The sequence below is a fragment of the Acomys minous genome, assembly GCF_964271855.1.
Source record: "Acomys minous genome assembly, chromosome: 11".
In the NCBI taxonomy this organism is placed as follows: domain Eukaryota; kingdom Metazoa; phylum Chordata; class Mammalia; order Rodentia; family Muridae; genus Acomys; species Acomys minous.
Genome location: NC_140492.1, coordinates 99,755,171 through 99,780,144, shown reverse-complemented (window position 1 = coordinate 99,780,144; position 24,974 = coordinate 99,755,171). Strand labels below are relative to the sequence as shown.

At 39.7% G+C, this 24,974-nt stretch overlaps 1 protein-coding gene across 3 annotated transcripts in view; it reads left to right on the top strand.

Annotated features, from left to right (window-relative positions):
* CERT1 (ceramide transporter 1) overlaps positions 1-22,089 on the top strand; it is a 100,760-nt gene extending 78,671 nt beyond the window's left edge. Inside the window, exons 11-18 of one of the 3 annotated variants that reach the window (XM_084802719.1) lie at positions 123-200; positions 7,484-7,579; positions 9,235-9,367; positions 10,788-10,858; positions 13,851-13,979; positions 14,716-14,845; positions 15,296-15,432; positions 19,022-22,089. In XM_084802719.1, the coding sequence (XP_084658845.1) occupies positions 123-200; positions 7,484-7,579; positions 9,235-9,367; positions 10,788-10,858; positions 13,851-13,979; positions 14,716-14,845; positions 15,296-15,423 (765 nt within the window). In that variant the 3' untranslated portion in view covers positions 15,424-15,432; positions 19,022-22,089. The remainder of the gene's footprint in view (positions 1-122; positions 201-7,483; positions 7,580-9,234; positions 9,368-10,787; positions 10,859-13,850; positions 13,980-14,715; positions 14,846-15,295; positions 15,433-19,021) is intronic. The other 2 variants (XM_084802720.1, XM_084802721.1) reach the window with 2 other exon arrangements.
* The last annotated feature ends 2,885 nt before the right edge of the window (positions 22,090-24,974 follow it).

Below are 24,974 nucleotides of genomic sequence, written 5' to 3'. Positions count from 1 at the left end.
GTGCCTGTTTGATATAGTGCTTTGTTTTCTCCCTCTTTATCTTGTGTTTGCAAGTTGGTACTGAATGCTCTGTTGTGCCTTTGTTCTGATTACTTGGTTTTTTCTTTGTCTGTCTCTGGTAGCCCTATAGTCGCTCTTCCTCCATGTCTTCCATTGATCTAGTCAGTGCCTCTGACGATGTTCACAGATTCAGCGCCCAGGTACTGTATGAATATATAGAGTGGACTTGAGTCTTTTTTGCTATGTTCCGCCTGCTCTCCAGTACTTAGCAATCTGTTGATTGGGCCACTTGTTTTGGTTTTGAATTTTAAATAGTCACAACATTAAAAAGGCTTTTCTTACCTACTAAATAATTCTCCTTTGTCAGCCTTGCATGTGCCCTTTATTTTGTATCCTCTGCTATGGACAGCTTGGAATTTTATCTTAAGGAAGGTAGTACTCGGGCAATTTTTCAATTGAATTGAAATATATAGAAGTGATGTGGTTTTTCACTCATCGTGTAGTGGCTATATTTCCCCTGTTTCAACAACCTCTATGGACATGGATTACAGTTCATGCTGTATCATAAAAGTGGATTTTAACAGTCTCGCTTTTCATCTAGTTTTAAATGTCTCCCAGTGATATTCAGCAAAGAAATAACTTTTAACTACTATTTGTCTCATTACTGTTATGATACTAATTAAATTCATTGAGCAGACTATATTTTTTTTATTCAAATTGCCTGTGACTAATGTAGGTTAATAACCCTGTATATCTGCTAAACCTATAGAAGTTGGTTCTAAGTTTATTTCTTATCACTGAGGGATTGGGAATTTAAGACAGTAAACTGGGCTTACAGTCTCTATCCTCAAAATAGGATTAGTTTGCCAGAAAGTTTTTTTTGTTGTTTTGTTTTGTTTTGTTTAGCATAACCTTAAGATGCTGGCATCCCACTCAGCTACATCCCAGGCCTTAAAATTTTAAGGTTTTTAAATTTTCAAGTCTTTGCCATTCAGTTTTGTATTTTTATGGTGGTCACATTTTTCAACCACATTATGTTGTAAACCTAAGCTGTGTAGTCATGGTTCTTGGGTTTAAATCCTGGTTGACTGTGTCATTTGCCTAACCTGTGTAGCTTCTCTGTATGCAGCTTCTGTTATTTAGCTAGAGTCTAGGAACATAACAAGGCTTAAGCACCTGACTTTTTACTGCCATTATAGTAACATTGAGTGACTTGAGCTAATCAGACTTACTGTATCATCTTTCCCTCACTGTATTCCAGTAAAACTTTTTAAAAGTCATAACTTAAAACATCTCAGTTATGTTATATATAGAAGTTAAATCTACATTCATTTTAATACAAAAGAGGAAAAAAGACTTGGAAGTACATATTTTCTGATTTTTTTTAATGGCTTTTTGACTTGAATACCTTTGAGAAGATATTTAGTAGTTTTTTTTAATCAGAAATCACCCTTAACTATCTATCCATGTTATTATTTCTTTATCTATTTTTGCATGCCTTTAAAAAAAAGTATGCATTCAGCCAGGCGTGGTGGCATATGCCTTTAATCCCAGCACTCGGAAGGCAGAGGCAGTCAGATCTATGTGAGTTCGAGGCCAGCCTAGTCTACAAAGAGAGTTCCAGGACAGGCAGGGATTTATTATTACATAGAGAAACCCTGGGGGGGGGGGGGGGCGCATGTACTCAAGTGAGTAAGTAACAAAAGTAGACTAATACCAAGGAACTTTGGTTTATCCTGCTAAGCCCTTTGTTTCATCAAAACAGTAATTTTAGAGATGGTGAGATAGCACAGTTGCCCAAGTGCTTCTGCATAAATATGAGGGCCTTTGTCCACTCTTCATGATCCACATAGAAAGGCAGCTGTGGTGGCGTGCTCTTAAGGAGTCCCGATTCTGTCAGACCCATGTGGCTCGCTGGCCAGCCCTTCTGTCGCCTACATGGCAAGGTGTAAGACAGCGAGAGACCCTGTCTCCCCAAAAACGGTGGCTAGGGCCTGAGCACAAGGCATGAGGTTTGTTCTCTGGCCTCTAAAGCATCTGCACACATGTAGACTCCACAGAAGAGTAAAGTCATGGGCTGAAATCCACCGTTATTGACATGTTCGGATATGTAGGCCGTAATCAAAGCAAATGGACTAAGAGCACAGAGAAATTAGGATGCCTAAATCTTGTCTTCAGAACTCAAGCCTTAGCCAGAGCCTCTAGCCAGGCAATCGCTGAAAGCCTTTAAGTGTATAAACATGTTGTAAGTTGTGCATATGAATTAAGAGAAATTAATTTCACTGATAGATTTTTTTTTCTGATCTATGGGACTATATAATTAATCAGGTCATGTTTCAACTTTTGATTGTATACTCCTTTATACAACAAAAGAAAATAGTATTAAAATCTTAAAATATTTCTTGTCTTTGTGTTTGTTGTCATTAGCAAATGTAGGCTCTAGAAATTACACTGTGTTCATGTTCTCCAGTATCTGTAGAATAAATAATTCCAAGTTGGTAAGATTGCTGACCTTGAATGACGTTAGGTACCTTTTCTCCCACAGCAGGGAGTCTGGCAAAGATCTAGGCCTATAGTCAATATTAGCTGAGAGTGTTGTCTGGAACATTCTACCAGTTCAGCTCAGTATGAAATTATGCTAGTGGCTAAATTACATTTTGTACAGTTTACAGTTTTGGATGCTGAACAGACTTAAGTCGATTCAGGATAAGCTCAGTTTATTCACTAACATTTGAAACATGTTTTTTTACATGGCCATATAAAACATATTTCTGTGAACACTAAGGAGTTCTACAGAATTCCTTAAAATATTTGGTAGCCAAAGGCTTCATTTTATTCATTGAAAAGATAAGTCAGTTCAATATCACTGCCAGTTATTTGTCAAGGATGGGGCTGTAGGTGAGTGGAAGACCATTAGAATAGCACTCATAATCCCCAGCACCAGCCAAGAAAACAAACTGCAGAATGTCTGGCACGTAATGCTATCATCAGTTCATATATTTTAAATGTCCACACTAGGTAAGTAAGATGGCTCAGTGGGTAAAGAAGCTAGTTGTGCAAGCCAAAGAACCTAAATATGATCCCCAAACCCAGATGGAAAGAAATAACCAGCCTCCAAAGTTCTCCTCTGATCTCCACACATGTATTGGCACATGTACAGAACACACATCATCATCATCATCATTGTCATCATCATCATCATCATCATCATCATCATCATTTTCACTAAAAATTAAATTTAAATAATAAATCATTATTGATATTCTCTTAAACTTTTTGGTCAGAATATAACTTGAGGGATTTTTTTTTTCTCCTTTCACCATATCACTCCTAGGAATTAAATCTCAGGTCATCTGGCCTAACAGCAAGTGCCTATACCAAACTGAGCCATCTCTCCAGCCTCATTATTGGTGTGCTTGTGTTTAATGTATTTATGTGAATAGAAAGCTAGGTATGGTGGAGCATGGCTCTGGTGCCAGCTTCTTCAAAGACCAAGGCAGATTAACCATGTGAGCTAAAGTGTTTCAGGCCAACCTGATAACTTAGCAAGCCCACATTTAAGAAAAAAAGAAAACGAAAGCTTTGGCTAGGGACTATCAATGATTATACGTACTGTGGGTTCAATCTCCAGGACCACAAAAGAGAAAGTAGAAGCAGCAGCCTATGGAGATGGCTCAGTCTGTAAAGCCTGCCTTACAAGCAAGAGGACTTAAATTTGGAATTCCAGCATCCACGTGAAGAGATTGTGTGAACATTGTAGCTTTACCAGTGTGGAGAAGCTGAGACAGGAGGATTCCTGAAGCTTGATGGCCCATGGTTTAGCCAAGTGTGAACTCTAGGTTCAATGAGACACCGTTTCTTTAAAAAAAAAAAAGCCTAGGTATGCAGAGCTGTAAAGGAAGATTGCAGTGTCAACCACATGCATTCATACTACACACAGAACCACACACATAAGCAGGCATATGTCATATGTTGATAAATTTATCTTTTTGCTACCAAAGTAGTTAATACAATACAAAGTAGTTAATACAATAAAAATTTCATAACCTTTTAAAAGACATACATAATAGGCACACTACTCACCAATTATAGGTCTACTATAATTATAGGTCTACACACACACATGTATGTATGTATGTATGTGTGTGTATGTATGTATGTATGTGTGTGTATGTATGTGTGTGTGTGTGTATGTGTGTGTGTGTATGTATGGTTATGTGCATATTGTGCTCGCCTGTCCAACCTAATATTGAACAGTTTTACTTTTTCTCATTAGAATTACTACAATAAGCATTCTTGGAATAGTTTCCTTATATAAATCTTTGCGTACTTATTAATGTTTGCTTTACGTGTATTCCCAGGAGTGAAATGATTGGGACAAAGGCCATGAAAATATCAACATTATATTTATTCTTACTGAAAATTTGTTCATCAGGAAGGTTGGGCCAATTTATACTTCAGACTAGTTTTATTGTGGGTTTTTGTTTTGGCTCTGGTTTTTTGTTTTGTTTATTTTGTTATTTCTTCAGTGACTCAGTTATTAAGGCGTTGGCCATTTTCTTTTGGGTAGTAATGCTCTGTTAACTTATTACTAGTCTATCCAATAAGCCCCTCTATGGTTTTGTGACTATATAACAGTAAGCATAATTGCTTTCCTGACACGAGTAAGAAAAAAATGAGAACCGTGTTTGAGCCATTCTCAATGCTTGTTTCTACCATCTAAGGACAGTTTTCTCTTTGAAATTGTCTTAGCAGTTTCAGAAAATCCCAAATTTAGTAGCATCCTAATGTGGTATTATATTGGATGATTCGGGTGTGAAATGGGGGAAGGGATCAGAGGTTGTAATTGGAGCAGGGCCCCTTGGTGCCTTACCTGTATTTTATATCCACTTTTTCATAGTTCATTGGTAGAATCCTATGTGAGTGGATTCATTTCCCATTCTAGGTAAAAAGAATCAAGTGCATGGCTTCTGAAATGATATTTACCTAATTAAAGCTTGGGAGCCAGTGAGAAGGTTCAGCCAACAAGCCTGGCAAGCTGAGCTGGCCCCACATCGTGGAAGGGAAGATGGACTCCTATGAGTCGTCCTCTGACTTGCAGTACTCCCCTTACAGATATACACACAACATAAATAGCAATTTGTTTTGTTTTGTTTTTCAAGACAGGGTTTCTCTGTGTAGCCCTGGCTGTCCTGGACTCACTTGTGGACCAGGCTGGCCTCGAACTCACAGCGATCCACCTGCCTCTGCCTCCCAAGTGCTGGGATTACAGGCATGTGCCACCACACCTGGCATAAATAGCAATTTTAGTGCAGTGAAATTACCTGATCTGTTTCAGGGGAGATGGTAGCACTTATTACTAGTAACAGTATTTCCTGAAATACAAAGTTTGATCCTGATAAAATGGCTTTGGCTTGCCATCAAACTTAATTGTCCCTAGATCACCACATCTTTTTGACAGTAAATATGCACACAGTAGCCTGGACAGATTATTAAATTAAATATCTAAGTGTCAGTGGCCAGGCACATAAGACAGTGCTTCTGTAGTCATATTGGCTACTTTATGTTTCATTGCAGTGAACATAGAACGAATTTAATGAAAGTTTCCTTGCAGCGTGTTTCCTAACTCATGTTGTTATTACCTCAAGGAAGACAGAGTGAGTAGAAGATTCTGTGAGAGTCTTTAAAACTTGTGTACTCCAGTTTGTGTTCCTGGAAGAATAGTACTAGATAAATCTCGTTTCTTTGTTGGATTTCACAAGCCCTCTTTAGCCAAAATAAAACAAGATTTTAAAAGTTAACTGTGATTTAAGTGCAATCTTCTTTTTGAAACTTTTATCCTAGGAATATCATTTTTTAAAAATCTGTCCAGAGAGATATATTTCAGATTAATTTTTATATATTGTTAAAATTATGCTCTCTTCTAACAGATTATATTTATTAAATATGGTTTACTTTGTAGAAAAATACAAATCAAAATTTTTGCAAATATTTGAAATACCTACTTCAGAAATAATCTATGTCATATGGTATGACAGAAGAGCTATAAATGAGGGCTGAAAGTATTAAACTGAAATCTTTGTTCTCACTGCAATAAAATATGCTTCGCATTCCTCCTTCACTTGTATGCCTTGGGAAAGTGGGTTCCTTTCTGCATCTAAACCCATAATAAACACATGAGTTCTTAACCTCCAGTCTTGCCCCAAGTCTTGTTTTTCAAATCTAAATATTTATAAGATTTAGGAATATCAAATAAGGTAAATGGTGTCTCTACTGACAGGCTAGTGAGTCAAGGCAACACCACTGAGGTAGCTTTCTTTTCTGTACTAAGTGGCACTTCCTATCCTTGTGGGGTTCACATGCCTTTTATGCATTTGTAATTTGGAATTCTGCATTAGCCACACTGACTCCCTCATAGCAGATTTCAGAGTTAAGAGGAACACAGCTTTCTCTAGTCAGCACCTAGAGTTGTTTTTGCTTTTTTTTTTTCCTAATTAAAGCTTTATACAATTTCATAATATAGGACTGGCAAGATGGCTCAGTTATTTAAGACTCAGGCTCACAACTAAAAGGGCAAGATTACAGAATGTGCTATTAGGTAAATTAGTAAGTTCCTGACTCTAAAAATCTATGCTCACTCACATTGTCTAAGAATTAGGAGTAAAGTACTAAAATGTTAGTATCTAATATAAAAATAGATTTTGGAATTAATATTAACAATTTTATCAAACATTTTTGGATGATCCAAATCAGAAGAGGCTTAAAACTTCACTCATTTTCAAAATCTAAAAATTTATTCTGAGATCCATCTATCTCTACAACAGATTGATGGCGTCCTTAAGTATAGAGGATTGCTATTGTCAGTATTTTAAGAATTCATTTCAAAATGTATAAGCTAGCTTCCTGCTTGGTGTGCCGGGCAAGCACACTAGACTTTATGGGAAATAAGTAGTCACAGTCAGAGAAAATGTTTAAATATGAGTGTAGTAAAAGAATTCAAAACAATGAATTAGAAGAAAAAAAAAAGAGAGAGGTCAACTGGTATAATATACCTCTCATTTTGACACACAACAAGCTTTCTAATGATCTCTACAGAGTCTTAAATATAGAGACACTGGGACTAGTTGGTGGCGCGCGTGGTGTGTGTGTGTCTGTCTGTCTTTCTGTCTGTCCCCGTCCGTCCCTTTTGGCCTCAGTGTTCCATGATTTGTGCTTTAGGACATCATCTCTGATTTTTAGTAAAGGATGCACAGCTCATGTTGATGTTACTTGATTGAAGCAAGCATCTTCCTGCGTTTGTCTCTTTCTGCTCCATTAACCTGGATATGTGGAATGTGACTAAACTCACCTCCGTGTAAAACTTGCTAACTGCAGCTTTGTAAGCGTGCTACTTCTGAACTGAAGTAAGCAATACCATTCTTTTTTAAAGATAGTGACTGACCTTTGACATGTGAATTCTCATGGCTTTATTTTTCTTTTCAAGGTTGAAGAAATGGTACAGAACCACATGACTTACTCATTACAGGATGTAGGTGGAGATGCAAATTGGCAACTGGTTGTAGAAGAAGGAGAAATGAAGGTAATTCCCACACTAATTATTTGGGTTGCTAAGTGAAGGTTGCTGAAATCATTAAGGTATAAAATGTTAAAGCAAGTTATTACATCAAAGAAGTACCAAATTCTGGGAAGTAAAGCTTCTGTTTTCATAACTTCATTTCTATTAATTGATTTGTGATTGTAATACAAATCTACAAGTTGTTTTTTTTGTTGTTGCTGTTGTTGTTGTTTTGGTTTTGGCTTTTTAAGACAAGGTTTCTCTGTGTAGCCTTGAGGGTCCTGGCCTTGCTTTGTAGACCAGGTTGGCCTCGAACTCACAGCGATCCACCTGCCTCTACCTCCCGAATGCTAGGATTAAAACCATATGCCACCACCGCCTGGCCACAAGCATAATATTTTGTTTTGCCTAACCAATGGAGAAATTAAAGCTTTAGAGTTTATATGTAAAACAGACCATGGTCTGCTGATGGCTTTCTATTTAGCTCCTTCTTTCCTTCCTTTTTTTCTTTCTTTTTTTGTCTGCATGTATGTCTCTGTGAGGGTGTTGGTCCCCTGGAACTAGAGTTAGAGGAAGTTGTGAGCTGCCGTGTGGGTGCTGGGGATTGGACCCAGACCTGCAGAAGAGCAGCCCATGCTGTTGACTGCTGAGCCGTCTCATCAACCACCAGATACTTCTTTCAGTCTTAGATTTAAATGTGGTAAATGTTGTTCCCAGATGTTACTTTGTACTCTTCTCTTTGGACTATACTTTCCCACCCTGATCCCTGGCCCCACACTCACTATTCAGACAAAGCACTGTCCTTTAGAGATGCAGACGTGAAGGAATGAAGAGACATTAATAATATATATAATATATAATATATATAAAAATAATTTTTCATGGTTGAAATTTACCTTGGAACTGGGCGTGATGGTACACTCACGAGGCAGAGGCAGGTGGATCTCTGTGAGTTCAAGGCCAGCCTGCCCTACATAGTAAGTTTCAGGACAGTCAGAGCTAGCTACATAGTGAGGCCCTGTCTCAAAAAAACAAAAAGAGGAGGAGGTGGTGGACGAGGAAAAGAAAGAGAGGAAGAAAGAAGGAAGGAAGGAAAGAAAATAAAAAGAGAAAAGAAAGAAGAAAGGAAGGAGGAAAATAAATGACCTTGGGTTTGACATTTTCAAATACCTTTGCCATGTAAATTTGAATTTCTTACAGATGAACATGTTCTATAAATAGATTTTCATAAATGCAATCTTAAAAACTAACATTTTTGAGATAGGGTCTTAAGTCTGGCCTCAAACATGCAGTGTAGGCCTAGCTGGCCTTGAACTTGCAGTCCTTGTGCTCTATCCTCTCATGTGCTGGAGTTACAGGAACACGGCACCACAGCCTGCAGAGTCGGCTCAGCCAGAAGCATGCTTTCAAGTTTGTACTGCAAGAGTCTAACTTTTTAGCAGGGAGGTGGTGGTGGTGGTTGTTGTTATTGTTGTTGTTGTTGTTACTATTGCAAAAGTCTAACTTTTGGGGGGTTATCATTACTACTCCTACCACTTCTATTACTATTACTATTACTATTATTATTATTAAAGGACAGTTCAGAGTGCATTGCATGGGAGCAACAGGCTATCTGACCTAGAATGCCCAAGAGCCAAAGGCTTGAGATTTTTTTTGTTTTTTTAATATGTTTTCCTTAGGTATACAGAAGAGAAGTAGAAGAAAATGGAATTGTTCTGGATCCTTTGAAAGCTACTCATGCCGTTAAAGGTGTTACAGGACATGAGGTCTGCAATTACTTTTGGAATGTTGATGTTCGCAATGACTGGGAAAGTAAGCTATCATTAATATATTACCAAATAATTGTTTTCATTTCAATTTAATGTCATATCAAACCTGATTGTCTGTGTCTGAGTTTATCAACTCACTGTAGAATATCAAGAGAGTCATATGTAGCATTAATTATGCCTTACTTTCATGTGCAAATGGAGACAGTAGGATCAGACCCAGGTCTCACGTATGCTAGCCAACTGTTCTACCACTGAGCTATCTCCACAGACAGGATCTCACTATGTAGCCAGCCTAGCCTTGGGTTATTAGCCCCCTGCCTTAGCCTTCCAAGTTGTACAAGTACAGGTATGTACAATATGTATGGTAATATCTTAATTGTCAATAGGCCTTTTCCTTGTTGGCCCTAGTTAGAGTTTTATTGTGCTGTGACAAGACACCATAACCAAGGCAACTCTTATTTAAAACAAACAACAACAACAACAACAAAAACCCATTTAATTGGGGCTGGCTGACAGTTTTATCCGTTTAATCCATTATTATCATGGCAGGAGGCATGGGAGGGTGCAGGCAGGCATGGTGCTGGAGGAGCCGAGAGCTCTACATCTGGATCCTTAGGCAGCAGGAGACTGCGTGCCACATGGGGCATGGCTTGAGCGTGTGAGACCTCAAAGACTATCCCTACAGTGACACACTCTCCAGCATGGATCCACCTCTAACAGTGCCGCTCCATATGGCCAAGTATTCAAACACCACAGCTGTTTAAAACACTTACAGTGTTTATCACTGGATCCAGTACCCTAGTAGTATCTTGTGATAGGTAGGTATTTTTCATACAAATACAGTAAAATTCGTTCCCATCAAATGTTTGTCAGAAGTGACAGAGCAAGTTAGTAGAAAAGTCAGGATCGCTGTGGGACATTTTGCATTCATCTGCTCTTTGTTAAACTGCCTTGTTTCTATGACAAATCTTCAGATGAACTGTGCTGAAATTAGGTTAGAATTATTTTTCATGTATGTGTTTTTAGACTCACATTTCATAGATACAGATGGTTCCAAACATCATAAGGTATTTATCATTGGCATTTTGACATTTATTCCCCACAAATATAATCACCTATGCCTAACTGGAACACACTAAGCCAGAGAATTAAGTGAAAGAGAGGAGTCACAACATTAGAAACTATTTCACCTGGGGTAGTACAGTAGTGATTAGAATTTATCTTGCTGTGGAAGATGTTGTATTAGAGAAAACTTCCTTGTAGTCAGGCCTCACAGCTGCCATCTGCAGAATGAAAGGAAACTCACTGCCCTAGTCCTGAGCACTCACTCTTCCATTTAGATGTAGCACAGAGAGTGCAGCATTCTGTGTTTTACCATAATGTTGTTCATAATTGAATTGACCACATTCTAGAAAATGCACTATGTCTTTTTGCAGCTGCTAATAGTATTCTCTTCATTTCAGCTACTATAGAAAACTTTCATGTGGTGGAAACATTAGCTGACAATGCAATCATCATTTATCAAACACATAAGGTAATGATCTTGTCATCTGTCCCCAAAGATGTAAATTATTCAGACTTGAATATACAAATTTGCAACAGCAAAATTTGGCAGGAAGTTAAATTTAAACCCTACAAAATACCCAAAGACCTTTTTTGGTTGCTTGGTTGCTTGGTTTGAGACAGGGTCTCTCTATGTAGTCCTGGATATCTAACTTTATATACCAGGCTGGCCTTGAACTCAGAGCTCTGCCTGCCTCTGCCCCTCAAGTGCTGGGATGAAAGGCATGGGCCACCATGTCCTTTGGAGACCCAAAGGCTTTATTACCACCTAAGGAATGTCATATGTTGAAAACCTACGAATACAGTCCTGAAGCAACGTTTGATAAAGATCAACTAGTTTAATATCTAAACTAGTCTAGAAAAGAACCTTCTGGACTTCATTTACATACTCTTTACTGTTGGGGCATGATCTGGTGCTTTTTTGTTGTTGTTGTTGTTAATTGCTCCCCTTCACCCCCAGATTCTTACTGTTTATGCTTTTTAACTATACCTCCCTATATAAGCCTTCACCTGGGCAGGGCCGGAGGAAGGGGCCAAGCAAAGATTCGAGGGCTCGGGGGAGAAAAGGATCTTGGGAAGGAGTAAAGAGGACCAAAGGAGAAACAAGGATAGATCACCAGGGGATAGGAGAGAACCATGTGGGCAGGAGGAGGAACGCGGAGGTTCCACGTGGAGAGAAGAGGACCAGATGAACAGCTTGAGCAAGTATTTTGGGTTTATGGATGGGAAATAGACCAGATAGAAATTATTACAGCAGATGACATGGGATGGGGGCTGGTAAACATGGAAGGTAGTTTAGGGGGTTAATATCTGCCCAGCCCCATGTAAAAATGAGGCTTATTCTAAAATAAAACAGGTATATGTATCTTTTCTTGATCATGATAGCAGGTTAGATAGTACCGCCGTAATAAGTATAGGACTAATAATAAACATTATATTATACCTTTAAATTAACACCAACAGTTTAATGTTTCAACCTATAAATGATACTTATCAAATACAAATGAATAACAGTTTTCTATGACAACAATATTATCAAGGTAAGGGAATATATGGCATTTACTGTATTAAGATATGAAAATTACCTATACAGATTACCTAGAAACAAAGGTTGAGAAATTGGTTGTATTATTAGAACACACAGAAACATAAATTGAATTGGTTCCCTTTATGTTATTATATATTATATATGTAATATTATTATTATATATTACATTATTAACCCTCACTAATTTTCAATACAGTTAAAGTTGCTGAGTTGACAGCCAGGGCTCCACAGGGAAACCCTGTCTCGAAAAACCAATAAAAAATAAAAAATAGCCAGATGTGGTGGCGCACGCCTTTAATCCCAGTAGTCAGGAGGCAGAGGCAGGCGGATCGCTGTGCGTTCAAGGCCAGCCTGGTCTACAAAGCGAGTCCAGGACAGCCAAGGCTACACAGAGAAACCTTGTCTTGAAAAACCAAATAAATAAATAAATAAAATAAAATAAAAAATAAAGTTGTTGAGTTATTATAGTATTTGTCTGGCTTGTTGTTGTTGTTGTTGTTGTTGTGGTGGTGGTGGTGGTGGTCGTGGTGGTGGTGGTGGTGGTGGTGCTGTTTCCCTTCTGAAAAATGTCAAATCATTGTTTTGTTTTGTGTATGGCATGCACACACGTGTATGCGCATGAGTGCACTTGTGTCTGGAGATCAGTCAGTGGGGAAGTTCTGTCCTGTAAAAATGTCAGGGGGGGGGGGAATCAGATAGCCATCTACAACGTTTTTTCTCCATTACATTTGACTCTTTGATATGTGAAGATGACTGTTGTCTACTGAAATTGAAGTAATTTTTGTTCTTGTCCTTGTAGCTTGGTGTTAGTTACTTGTTTTGTCTGTCTGTATTTTTGAGGCAGGTCTCCATGTTGCTCAGACAGTCCCCAGCTCAGTTTGAGTGACTGTGTGCCCAGCTATCAAGGGGCCTATTCCTGCTTTGTGTTTCTATTTTTGTTGTTTTGGTTTTTTGGTTTTTTGTTGTTGTTTCTTGTTTTTTGACATAGAGTCTCAAATATCCCAGGCTGCCCTGGAACTCACTGTGGGGTTTGGATGATTGATCCTTTCACGCAGGCGTGCATGAGCACATCAGTTGTACACTGTGCTGGAAAGGGCGTGACTCCCTGCTTCTGATGAAGTGCTCAGTGAACAAGAGCCAACAGTTCATCTTCAGTGTTGCCTACTACGTTTGCCCAGCTTCCTGAGATCCTAGGTCTTTGCAAGATAAACAGTTTCACCTTGCAGATGGATTCACATGCAGTTGTTGGCCATTTTCCGCATTCAGTAACTAAGAAAGACATTATATAGTAAGGACAGAGGTCAATTGAAAATACCAAATACTTAGCATAAAAGTAACTTGAACAAGATAAAAGTGGTTTTCTATTATTTAAAGTACCTAGTTCCAATTATAAGCTGCATGTCATTTCTGTAGCAGATAGTTTTTCTTATATGTTCAAATAGAAATATCTGATATAAGTGATTTAACATTAATTCAGAGGTGTTCTATAGAAGTTGTAAGTCCTATTTGCTTTTTAAGTCTTTGATTCTCTAAGCAGAACATGAACAAAGACTATGGGAGGTGGGACGGGTACAGAGTTTCTGTCGGAGGTGATGGCAAGCTTTAGGAGTATTGCAGTTACATATAGTATGACTGTAAGAAAGTAATGTAGTATACTAAGTTGTGCACTAAGAATAGTTCAGATGGTTAACGTACAGTAATTATAAAAGGAAAATGATTAATATTCTGGAAAGCTGGAGACTACTCATGTAATACATCCCTATGGGCAGTCTGATGTTCCCACTCAAAGTTTCACAAATTCCAACTGCAGGAAACTTGTTCCTCTCTCTCTCTCCCCTCCCCCACCCCCCTCCCCCATGTGACATCTCAGTAAAAAGTAATTCAAATTGTCAAAACACTTTTAATTCTTCCACAGAGAGTGTGGCCTGCTTCTCAGAGAGATGTGCTATATCTTTCTGCTATTCGAAAGATCCCAGCCAAGACTGAAAATGACCCTGAAACTTGGATAGTTTGTAACTTTTCTGTGGATCATGACAGCGCTCCTGTGAGTACAGTATAGAAATGAGTAGAATTCTATAATATAAAGCTAAATATATAATACAGCCAAATTTAAACAGACACTTCCCTCCCACCCACCCACAGATACTTACTTGACATGTTTTAGATTTCATGTTAAGAGTGCTTGAGACAGCCCTTGTGTGTTCTGAAGACAAGTGTCAAGGTTCTCAGCACCCATTTGGAGCCCTTTAGCTTTCCTTCTGAGTTTGGTAAGGCAGCTGCTGAGGTGGCAGCATACTTCCTAAAGCAATCGTCTAAGCCACTACCAACGACTGCAAACATTCTGTTGTTTGTACTTGATTTAGTTTTACTTAGTACTTTGGAAGAGGGAAAAGACTGGTATCTATCAGTTTTACGTATGTTAATTGGTGATTAGAACATTTTGAATGGGAAGTGGAAAGGTGTCTCAACAGTTAAAAACACTGGCTGCTCTTCCAGAGGACCCAGGTTCAACTCCCAATACTGACATGGTGGCTCACAACTGTCTGTAATTTGTCTCAGGGCACCTGTCTCCCTCTTCTGGCCTCTGTGGGCATTACACACACATAGTGGTTAGGCACCCAGGCACATAAATAATAAAAGCATGAGTCAGTTGTTTTAAGGAAGTCTTACTGGAGACTGTATTGTAACAGAGTTTAGACTAATGCAGCAATAGGGTAACAGAGAGTACAAAATAAGGAATATCTACAAACTGATGCTAGTTTGTGTGTTTGTTTTGACAGCTGAATAATCGATGTGTCCGTGCCAAAATCAATGTTGCTATGATTTGTCAAACTTTAGTGAGCCCACCAGAGGGAAACCAGGAGATAAGCAGAGACAACATTCTGTGCAAGATTACGTATGTAGCTAATGGTACGTAGTCCTTCTTGTTTGTTCTCATTGATAGTGTGCCGGTTCTTGGCCATCGTCTACATAAAAATACCCAGTTTACTAGTCGTTAACCTGGAGATGAGTCATATATAGAATTATGTGGAAGACATTGTATGAATTTCTACTTTAGAACTAGTATGTAAGAGTTTTTAAAGATTTGGGGGCTGGAGAGATGGCTCAGAGGTTAAGAGCACTGCTCTTCCAAAGGCTGAGTTCAATTCCCAGCAACCACACGATGGCTCACAACCATCTATAATGAGATATGGTGCCCTCTTCAGGCCTGCAGGAGTTATAATGCAGGTAGAACACTGTACATGTAATAAATAAATAACATTTTTAAAAAATGTAAAGATTTGACTGGGATCATAGTGGGTCCTTCACATGTAGGTGGAGAGCTATGTGTTGATGCGCGTGACTTTCTTTTGTTTACAGTGAACCCAGGAGGATGGGCACCAGCTTCGGTGTTAAGAGCAGTGGCAAAGCGAGAATATCCTAAATTTCTAAAGCGTTTTACTTCTTACGTCCAAGAAAAAACTGCAGGAAAACCAATTTTGTTTTAGTATTAACAGGTATGGCGGATCTACAGAACTTGTTGTCCAGTATGACTCTGCAGGTAGAAAAATTTAGTCAGTTCTCGGAAGGACGTGTTGAAAATGTTTTATGTTCATAAACAGAGGATTGTAGTCTGTAATCTGTAATAGTTTTCTGTTATTTATTTCTCTACTAACATGAAAGAAATGTCAGCATTGCAGATATATAGTATGTAAGAAGGACCAACTCCCTGTCACTCTTTCCCAGAAGCTGACCATTTTTGGTAGTGTGTGTGTGTGTGTGTGTGTGTGTGTGTGTGTGTGTGTGTGTGTGTGTGTGTGTGTGTTTGTATGTATGTGTGTGTGGTGCACTTATACAGGCAGTACACTGCATATGCTGTTCTAGATCTGCTGACACATAATTGAGTTTGAAGCTCTTTATGTGTTAGTAAGGAATTTCCTGGTTTGGTTTTCTTTTGTATGACTGCACATCATTTATCTAGCAAGCTCTGCGTCTTACACACACTGAAGTTGTTTGCAGCCTTCACTTATACAGTGTTAGAATTATAGCTTTCGTCATTTTGCACTTTATAGTTTCTGTATGTTAGAAATTCCAAGATGAGGTACTACTGCCTATGGGACCATGCATTATAGTTCCTATGTGACCCTGCACAGAGCTTGCACTAACTAATCTCTCCAGCAGTATTAATGTGTTGTATTTCTGTTGGGCTCAGGATGGAAGCCAAGAAAACTCCCTTCAGAGAAACTTGTTTTCTGCACTCTGCATCTGAGCCTCGTCCCCAAAGGGAGATTGAACAACATTTTTTTTTAAAAGATGTACATACTATGTATACAGCATTCTTGCCTGCATGTACACCTGCAGGCCAGAAGAGGGCATCAGGTCACATTTTAGATGGCTGGGAGCCATCATGTGGTTGCTGGGACCTGAACTCAGAACCTCCTGAAGAGCAGTAAATGCTCTTAACCTGTGAGCCATATCTCCAGCTCCTGTACATTTTTAACGGATGGGAACACAAGGCGAGAGGGAGATGCATTGACCAATCATTTGACACTGGGAGGTGAGCAAGGAAGTAAACGTGGGTGACTGGGCCCGGTTTCTGGACCCTCAGCTTTCTTTTTCTTTTTTTCAATTAGATTTCCTCTTAGGCTTTGGCCCAGAATTTAGAATGATAAGGGAGCAAAGGAGAGGATAAGCTTAAGTCAGACAAGCCCCACACTTGAGACTTGTGTGCCTTAGGTTACGTGACTGGATAAGGACAGCTGCCCTCTTTACATACTTTACTGCTTAACAGACACATGACACACCTGAGTGAAGCATGTCCCTGTCCGTAAGATAGAGGGTGTCCCTGAGATGCCTGGCCTCAGGCAGCTGTCTCCTAACGTTTCCTCCTAGGTTCTCATAAAGTAAAACTTTCAGATCTTCACCATCTTGGCAAACAAAAGCTCTTAATGTAGTTTTAATTCTATCTATCTACCCATCTATCTGTCAAGACAGTGTTTCTCTGTGTAGCCTTGGCTGACCTCAAACTCACAAAGATCCGCTTGCCTCTGCTGGGATTAAAAGTGTGCACCACCAAGCCTATTTTTTTCTTTTTAAGGCAAGGCTCTCGCTATGCAGCCCTGACAGGCTCACTATCTAAAGGAGACACCTGCCTGAGCCTCAGAGTGAGTGCTGGAACTAAAACAATGTCTTTGAATCTGGCAGGCCAGCAAGCCATAGGAATCCTCCTGTCAGCACTCCATAATGTGGGAGCTTTTTGAGGGGGGGGTCCACTTGAGGTTTAGTAATAAAGACACGATGTTGTACAGTACAAAGCTGGTTAACCACCCAACTTCCTGCCCTGCTCCTGTTTTGCTTCTGTTCTCTGCCCCAGCTCTGGCAACCAGCACTTTATTTAACAATGGGCACATTCCTCTCTCATACCAAAAAGCTATTAGCATAATGGAAGAGGTTTCATAGCGGCTCCCAGCCAGTCAGCAGCAGGACTGCACCCTGTGCATCCCTCTCCTAGTGCTACCTTCTGGCCAGATTGAGAGCTACTGACCTCCCTCATGGCAGTTTTAACATGCGAATCTCAGATAATCTCTTGTTTATTTTGTTTTTGTTTTTTTTGAGACAGGGTTTCTCTCTGTACCCTGGCTGTCCTGGACTCACTTTGTAGACCAGGCTGGCCTCAAATTCACAAAAGATCCGCCTGCCTCTGCCTCACAGGGTGCTGGGATTACAGGCATAAGCCACTGCATCCAGAAGAATCCTTTTTGCCCAGGCGAGGAAATGACAAACATTTACATATCCTGCCAGTACCTGGCATTGCCGGCACAGCAATTACACACAACAATTGAGAGAATACAGGGACACACTTCCATAGCCAATTGATACAATTTGTGGGCCAGTAGGTGCTGGGATTGCAAGTGTCTGCAGCAGTCCCAGCTTTTTACTTTGGTACCACTGATCCAGACTTAGGTTCTCATGAACACTTTGTGACTGTACCATTTACCCAGCTCCTGAAAAAGAGTAATTTTTTAAACATTTAAAATAAACATGCTAAGACATTACATTCCTAACCTTCATCTCCAGAGTCCTGGATTCAGGATAGTATTCTATTGACTTGATTGTACACATATAGAAGGGAAAGTTGTGAAATCCTTTTTAGGAAATAGCATTGTTTGTAGATGAATGTGTGTGTACAGAAACGTCATGAACAGGTATACTGCCCTGCACTTGGAAATCCAGTTTGAGCATGCTCTTTTCAGAAATGCCGAGTCAAGCCCTGACATACACTAAGCATCCTTGTTAACCCTACATGGCTGCTGCTTCACAATAATCTTAGGAGGTGTTTTCAGTGGGTCCCAGTGTTGAAAGCTTGGGAAAACGAATAGGGTTTTGTTGTTGTTGTTGTTGTTGTTGTTTTGTTTGTTTGGTGGTGGTGGTGGGGTGTCCAGAGACAGCGTTTCTCTATGTAGCCTTGGCTGACCTGGACTCGTTTTTGTAGACCAGGCTGGCCTTGAACTCAAAGGGATCCCCCTGCCTCTGCCTCCCAGGTGCTGGGATTAAAGGTGAGGGCCACCTCACCTGACTAGAAAACTAACAGTTTTGATTCTGGTAGTGTAGATGTCATTGTTTGGGACATTCTGTCCAGAGTTGATAACAGGCAAAGCTCTTGGGCCACAAGCATATTTATTTCTTGAATAAGACAGACAGACACCACCCCACATAACTTAAATAGAATTATCAAGTTCTTGGAAATAGTATTGGAAAGCATAAATCCTACCTAGGGCAGAGATGAAGACAGGCTAGTTCATAAGCTAATATCTGAGAAACCTGATAGATGGACTCTTTACTTACAGCATGGTGCTCTCCATGCGGTTTCCCCATAACTTCGAAAACATCCCTTTGTATTTTCTGTTGCTGGCAGAGGATAAATTTTTTCAAAAATATAAGCTCAGTAGTTTCACATTCGCAAGGGTGAAATCCTATGAAAGGTTGTAGAGATTCTGTGTACCCCATGAACATGAGGGTAGGAGGCCTCTATTCTGGTAGTCTTCTTGCTTTTACTAGTATATTGCTATTGCTTAGGTTTTTACTTGTCATTTTTTTCCCCTGCAGTGACTGAAGCAAGGCTGTGTGACATTCCATGTTGGAGAAAGAAAGAAGAAAAACAAAAACAAAAAAAAACCCCGAACGCTCTAAGCTGGAACATAGGATCTACAGCCTTGCCTGTGGCCCAAGAAGAAACACCACACTAGTAAAGCTGGGTATCTAACACTAGCCATCCCTGCTACATCTCCTCGCTCAGCGTGTAACTAGAAATACATGTAAAATCACATGTATATGGCTATATTTTTATTTGCTTGTTCCTAGGAGAGAAAAAAAAATAACTTTGAATTACAACTAAGAATTAACTGATGCTTTAATTTTGGGGAACTTTTTCAGAATTTTTTTATTTACCATGGTCCAGCCTAAGATCCTCGGTTGTATCAGATTTTGTGCACAAAAGAAAAGCACAAAAGTTGAATGCACCTGAGGCACGTGCTCTCTGTGCACCAAATATTCAGACAGGCTTCTTTTTACAGGCCTACAGTCTGTGTCCGTGTCCAGAAGTTTTTGACGTTTTTGCTTTGTATAATCATAGACTCTGTTGCTGCTGATTTCTACAAGGACTCATGTTGTGTGTCTCTTCATAACTGAGGACTGTCGATAACCTGTGATGTTGCCTTTTCTATAGTCTTACTCCCATGAAGAACCTCGGTTCTGATGGAGAAAGAATGAAAAGCTTTATTTTCTCCCCCAGATATCTTTATATTTTTATTATATATTTTAGTTGTGTACTATGTGCTACCAACTTTTTTCAGTTTGTTACAAACACAATTTGGTAATTTTTAAATTGGTTCTGCCTGCCTCCAGTCAGAGACATCTGTACATCTCTTGTGGGTATAGAGTACTTTATATACAAGTGGTCAGGATAATGTGGGTTCATATTTCCCCTGAAATTTATAAGAGAATATATGGTATTACTTGTTAAACCAAATCAGACTGTTTAAATTTGACGTTTGATTTACTATTTCTAGTATTCTGTAGCAAATATGTTAGATTTTCTAGCTTGGATCACTATAGATGATGTATCACAAGGTATATATAGAAAACCTGAACAATGCTCCCATTTGCCTCTTGATCAGAAGGTTCAGCAGAACAGTAAACTTCCATACTACTCAAACTGAAAGGCTGTTCTTAGTTGCTCTGAGAAGCTAGTATGTAAAATACCTAATTAGGCTGTAGTCCTCTGTGAATACGTGGAAGCATGGAGTTGAGGCAAGGAATGGTACTCACTGAGGTTGAGATGACTGCCCACTTCAGACTCTGGATTGTGTTTACAAGCAAATGTATTTATGTAAATCAGGCATTTTGTAGACGCTTTGCTGACTTACTCCTCTCCTTAGAAACCCAGAGATCAGACCCCTTTGTAAAGCAGAGAGTCATGTCATGTAAAACATGGCCTGTATATATTCCATACATGGAAATGGAGTCTAAAGATAAGTGCAAGGTGTGATAATTTAATGATGGGATTCGTCTGATCACTTAATATGCACAATCCTGGAAGTGAATTACTTGCATCAGTTAGAATATTTATTACTTTGTACAGAGAGAAAGTACATATAAAACATAGAGCTTACATTACATGCACGCAGTTTCATGTCCCATAAATCTTTTATATTTTTTAATTTACCTTTCTCTAAATGATGTGCATGGAATATGCCTTATTACAGAAATGCTATTCATAATTTGACTCTGTGGAAAAGTGCCTATACGGTGGTAATGCTAGGAAGGCAAGTGAGCAGATTATCATACCAGTTTACATCACCAGTTAGCATTTTATAGTGTGATGTTTTAAAAAAGAAAAGTTTATACCTCAAATGTGTATTTTATTTTGCAATCAGCTGCGGGGTTGGGATGGGAGAGCCGGGAGGGTTGGGAGGGAAAGTTTATTTGCCATAGGCACTGGTGGGAATCTTTAAAAAAAAAAGAAAAAGAAAAGAAAAGAAAAAAGAAAAAAAGAAAACACTCTCTACACCCACTATAAATGGTCCTCTGTTTGCATTTCTGCTAACTATGGTGAGCCAGGCAAGTAACTCTTTGATAACTAAATTGGATAGCTTTATTTTACAAAGATATGCAAAGTTTATGAAGCAGGGTCTGCATCTAATTATCACCAATCTGCATTTGCACTAAATGTGGTGATATACTTTTACAACTTATTCTGTAAATAAAATGTTACACTAAAAATATTTGTATTTAAAAAAAGATATGCAGTGATACATTTTACCTTTCAGTAACTGCACTGGTACTTTACTGGAGCTAATCCTGCCCAATCCGAAACAGTCAGAGTTAGGAGGATCACTGACCATTTTGTAATAATCAGACGCTCGAGAATTACTTTGATTTGGCTAATTCCTACATACTCAATATTTGTGATGTTTCCTCATACATGGGTATTTCTCACAGCCCAAGGCCCCATTCCACAGCCCCCAAAACAAGCCCTTTTACTCAAATCTGCTAAATTATTTTGTGCTATGTTAGACACCTGAAAAATATTGGTGATGTGGGGATTTGTCCCTGCTTGTGAGTGAATGTGAGGATCGCGCAGTGGTCCTCCTAGGACTGAGGACTCCGTGTTTGAGGTGGAGAAACTGGACTCGGTGTTGCTACAAGAGCCGCAGCCCAGGAAAGAGAAAGGTACCTGAGAGAGCTGTAAAGAGGCAGATAAGAAAAAGGAAACATGGGTTTCTCATCTCTTTTGTTTTCTTGGTTAGTTTATGCACCTAGACAGTATCAGTGTCAGTTGCTTCTGAGAGTTTGGGCTGGGCTGAGCTGGTTCACTTGTTGAATTGTGCTGGTTATCGTTAAGCTTCTCAGTTGTTTGTCCTAGCAGACACTTGACCAGTATGTAGTCCAGCTGTACAGACCTTGTATTTGGATTGTTGTCATTGTTCATCTACAGACTCAAAACATAATTGTTTTAAAATACCTTGGGAGTGTGTAGAGTGTAACTATAATAGCTTTATGATTCTGATGATGGTTTTTTAAATAAAAATAAAAGATGGATCTTCCATGTTACAATCACAAAATTAAAACCAGTATTTAAAAGTGGAGAAGTATTAAAATATTATGGACAAATATGCTCACTCGCTTGATTTGTTTTTCTTAACCTCAAGGTACTGACCTAGATAATCTAGGTAGTTTTTGGTTTGGTTTGGGTTTGAGTTTCTTTGAGACAGGGTTTCTCTGTTTTAGCCCTGGCTGTCCTGGACTCACTTTGTAGACCAGGCTGGCCTCGTACTCAGAAATCTGCCTGCCTCTGCCTCCTGAGTGCTGGGATTACAGACGTGAACTACCATGCTCCGGCCTTTCTGAGTAGTTTTTAAAGTTTTCTTGAATTATTCCAATTCATTAACCCTATTTGTAGCTCCATTAAGGATCAAGAAAACTCCAAGGAAACAACTTGATTTTCTGTTAACAAATCAAAACAGGTATCACTAAAGGTTAGTATCCTGTCCGTCGTCTTTTGTCCTGTGTACTATGTGTATGTGTGTAATGAATCACAACCTACAAGGATTATGAATTACACTTAACGGTCTTACTAGCCAGAGAGTGAAGCTACATAACAGTTCCTGAGCTCCTAAAGTGGAAGTGCAGCATCTGAGTCACACATCTGTCAGGGTCCTCTTAGCTATGAACACATAATTTCTCATTTAGTTATTCTCAAAATAACTGATAAAAAAAGAAGTAGCATCAGCTCCACTTGTTGCCCTCCTAGAACCACCGTCATGAAGTGAGGATTTGTAGTGCACTCACTGGGGCCTCCCTTTGATTGTGTTGAAAAGCACTGAACACATTCCATCTCCAGTGTTTAGAGTGTTAAAGTGTGCCTAGTTAATAGACGCCAACTACCTCATTTCGGATGGTGATCACAGTTTGGCCTCTCCCTTGAGCTGGCTCTACTTGGTACCTGGGGCATTCCTTTCACTTCAGACACCAACACAGTGATATCCAGAAAGAGCCTCATCTCTGGGCTGAGGGTAAATTTATAGGTTCCTATCCCTCCCAGTGCCCCAAAGCAGGGGAGTTAGAACCTGGCAAGCATCTATTGGTTAAGTAACATGAAGAGGTCTAATGTCTAAGCTACAGAAAAAGGCTCCAAGACCACCCATGGCTTAGCTTTCTTTGTTCACTACCTTGTCCAGGGAAGTGTCTGGATTATTAACCCTATTTCCAGTGGGCAGGAAGAATGTGGCTATAAAACTGGGTCTCTTATCAACTCTTATCTCTGGTGGGACCCTTCAGGTCAGTCACTAGGCAATGCATTCTCTAGTGGGGCTGTTCTTTGCAGCTGGCCAGATTATCTCCTGTAGGCCTATTTCTTAACCTTTGCCCCAGTTACCCTGAAATCCAATTTTAGTTCTTCTGGTATCTGTGTGTGTGTATGTTGCAGTTAGTTATCAGTATGGCCTACTGTCTATTATTAGGCCTATAATTATTACACAGCAGTATTTTCTAACCCACTAGCAACCAATCAAGACAGACACCTTTTATATTTTAAAATAGCCTTAGTTAACCTGGGGCAAGGCAGATATAAATTCCCTAAACTACTTCCCATAGTGTGGCAGGTATGGGATCCCTGCCCCAATCCCATGCCATCTGCTTCTTATAATATCTGTCAAGCTACTTCCATCCATAATCCCAAATACTTGCTAATTATTCTTGGCCAAGTCTTCATCCATCCAGCCTTATGCTTCTCTTCCACCTAACCCATGGCACAGCCTTCTTCCTCTCTTCTCCAGGCTCTCCTCCCAAGAGTCTCTGTCTCCTCAAGCCAGCCCTGGAGCCTTAGCCACACCTATCCCACATGTGTGCTTGCTACGTTTGTCAGCTTAACACTAATTAGTCATTTTGGAAGACATAACTTTTTTTGTTTGTTTGTTTTTTGAGACAGAATTTCTCTAACAGCTGTGACTGTTTTGGACTCACTCTGTAACCAAGCTGGCCTTGAACTTGAGATCTGCCTGCCTCTCCCTCCCAAGTGCTGGGATTACAGGCTTTTTGGAAGAGATAACTTGATTTGAGAAAATGCTCCCACTGGATTGGCCTATGGGCAAGTCTGAAGTGCTTTTTTTTTTTTTTTTTTTTTTTTTTTTTTGAGAAAGGGTCTTTATGTATCCTTGACTTGCTATGTAGACCATGCTAGTCTTGAAATCCATAGATTCACTGGTTCCCCAAGTGCTAGGAGTAAAGGCATGCACCAAGCCCAACTTAATGTAGTGATGGACATGGGCCCAGCCCATTCATTGCCAGTGGAGCCACCCCTGAGCTAGTGGCCCTGAGTGCTAGAAGAAAACAGGCTCAACAAGGCAGTAAGCAGCATTCCTCCTTGGCCTCTGTTTCAGGTTCCTGCCTTGACTTCCTTTGATGATGGACTGTGACCTGAAAAGCCAGAATAAGCCCTCTTTCCCAAGTTACTTTTGGTCAGTGTTTTACCACAGCAATAGAGGCCATAACAAAGACAACCGTGTGAATATAGACAGTATCAGTGTTGCTCAGAAGCCTCGAGGGTAGAGCCATACAAATCCTCATCGGCTGGACAGCTGGCTGCCCATCACCCCCAGGGTTAGGTTTTTGTTTTTGGTCAGCACTTAGTCTCTATGAGCATTTCCTAACTTAGTGCTTCTAAGTGAATACAATTCTCTAAACCTATTGGTCCTCAAAATACCAAGTACTTCATATGAAACACAGCTGCTTCTGCAAGGCTGTCAGAGATGACAAGGTCCTGCAGCTCCCCGCAAATCAAGGAGTCAAAAAGCCCATAGCAGGGCATTTGTAGTCTGCATCATGTCCGCCAGGCATGCCCAGCACCCTTGAGGACTGTGGTAAGGTATTTATTTCCTACACCCACCCTCCATGTAAAAATAAAACATGTCTATTTTAAACATTTAACTAAAAGCCAAATTATCATCTTCCCAGCAACCATTATCCAATCTCTTGGAGATTACTGTCCATTTCAGGAAAA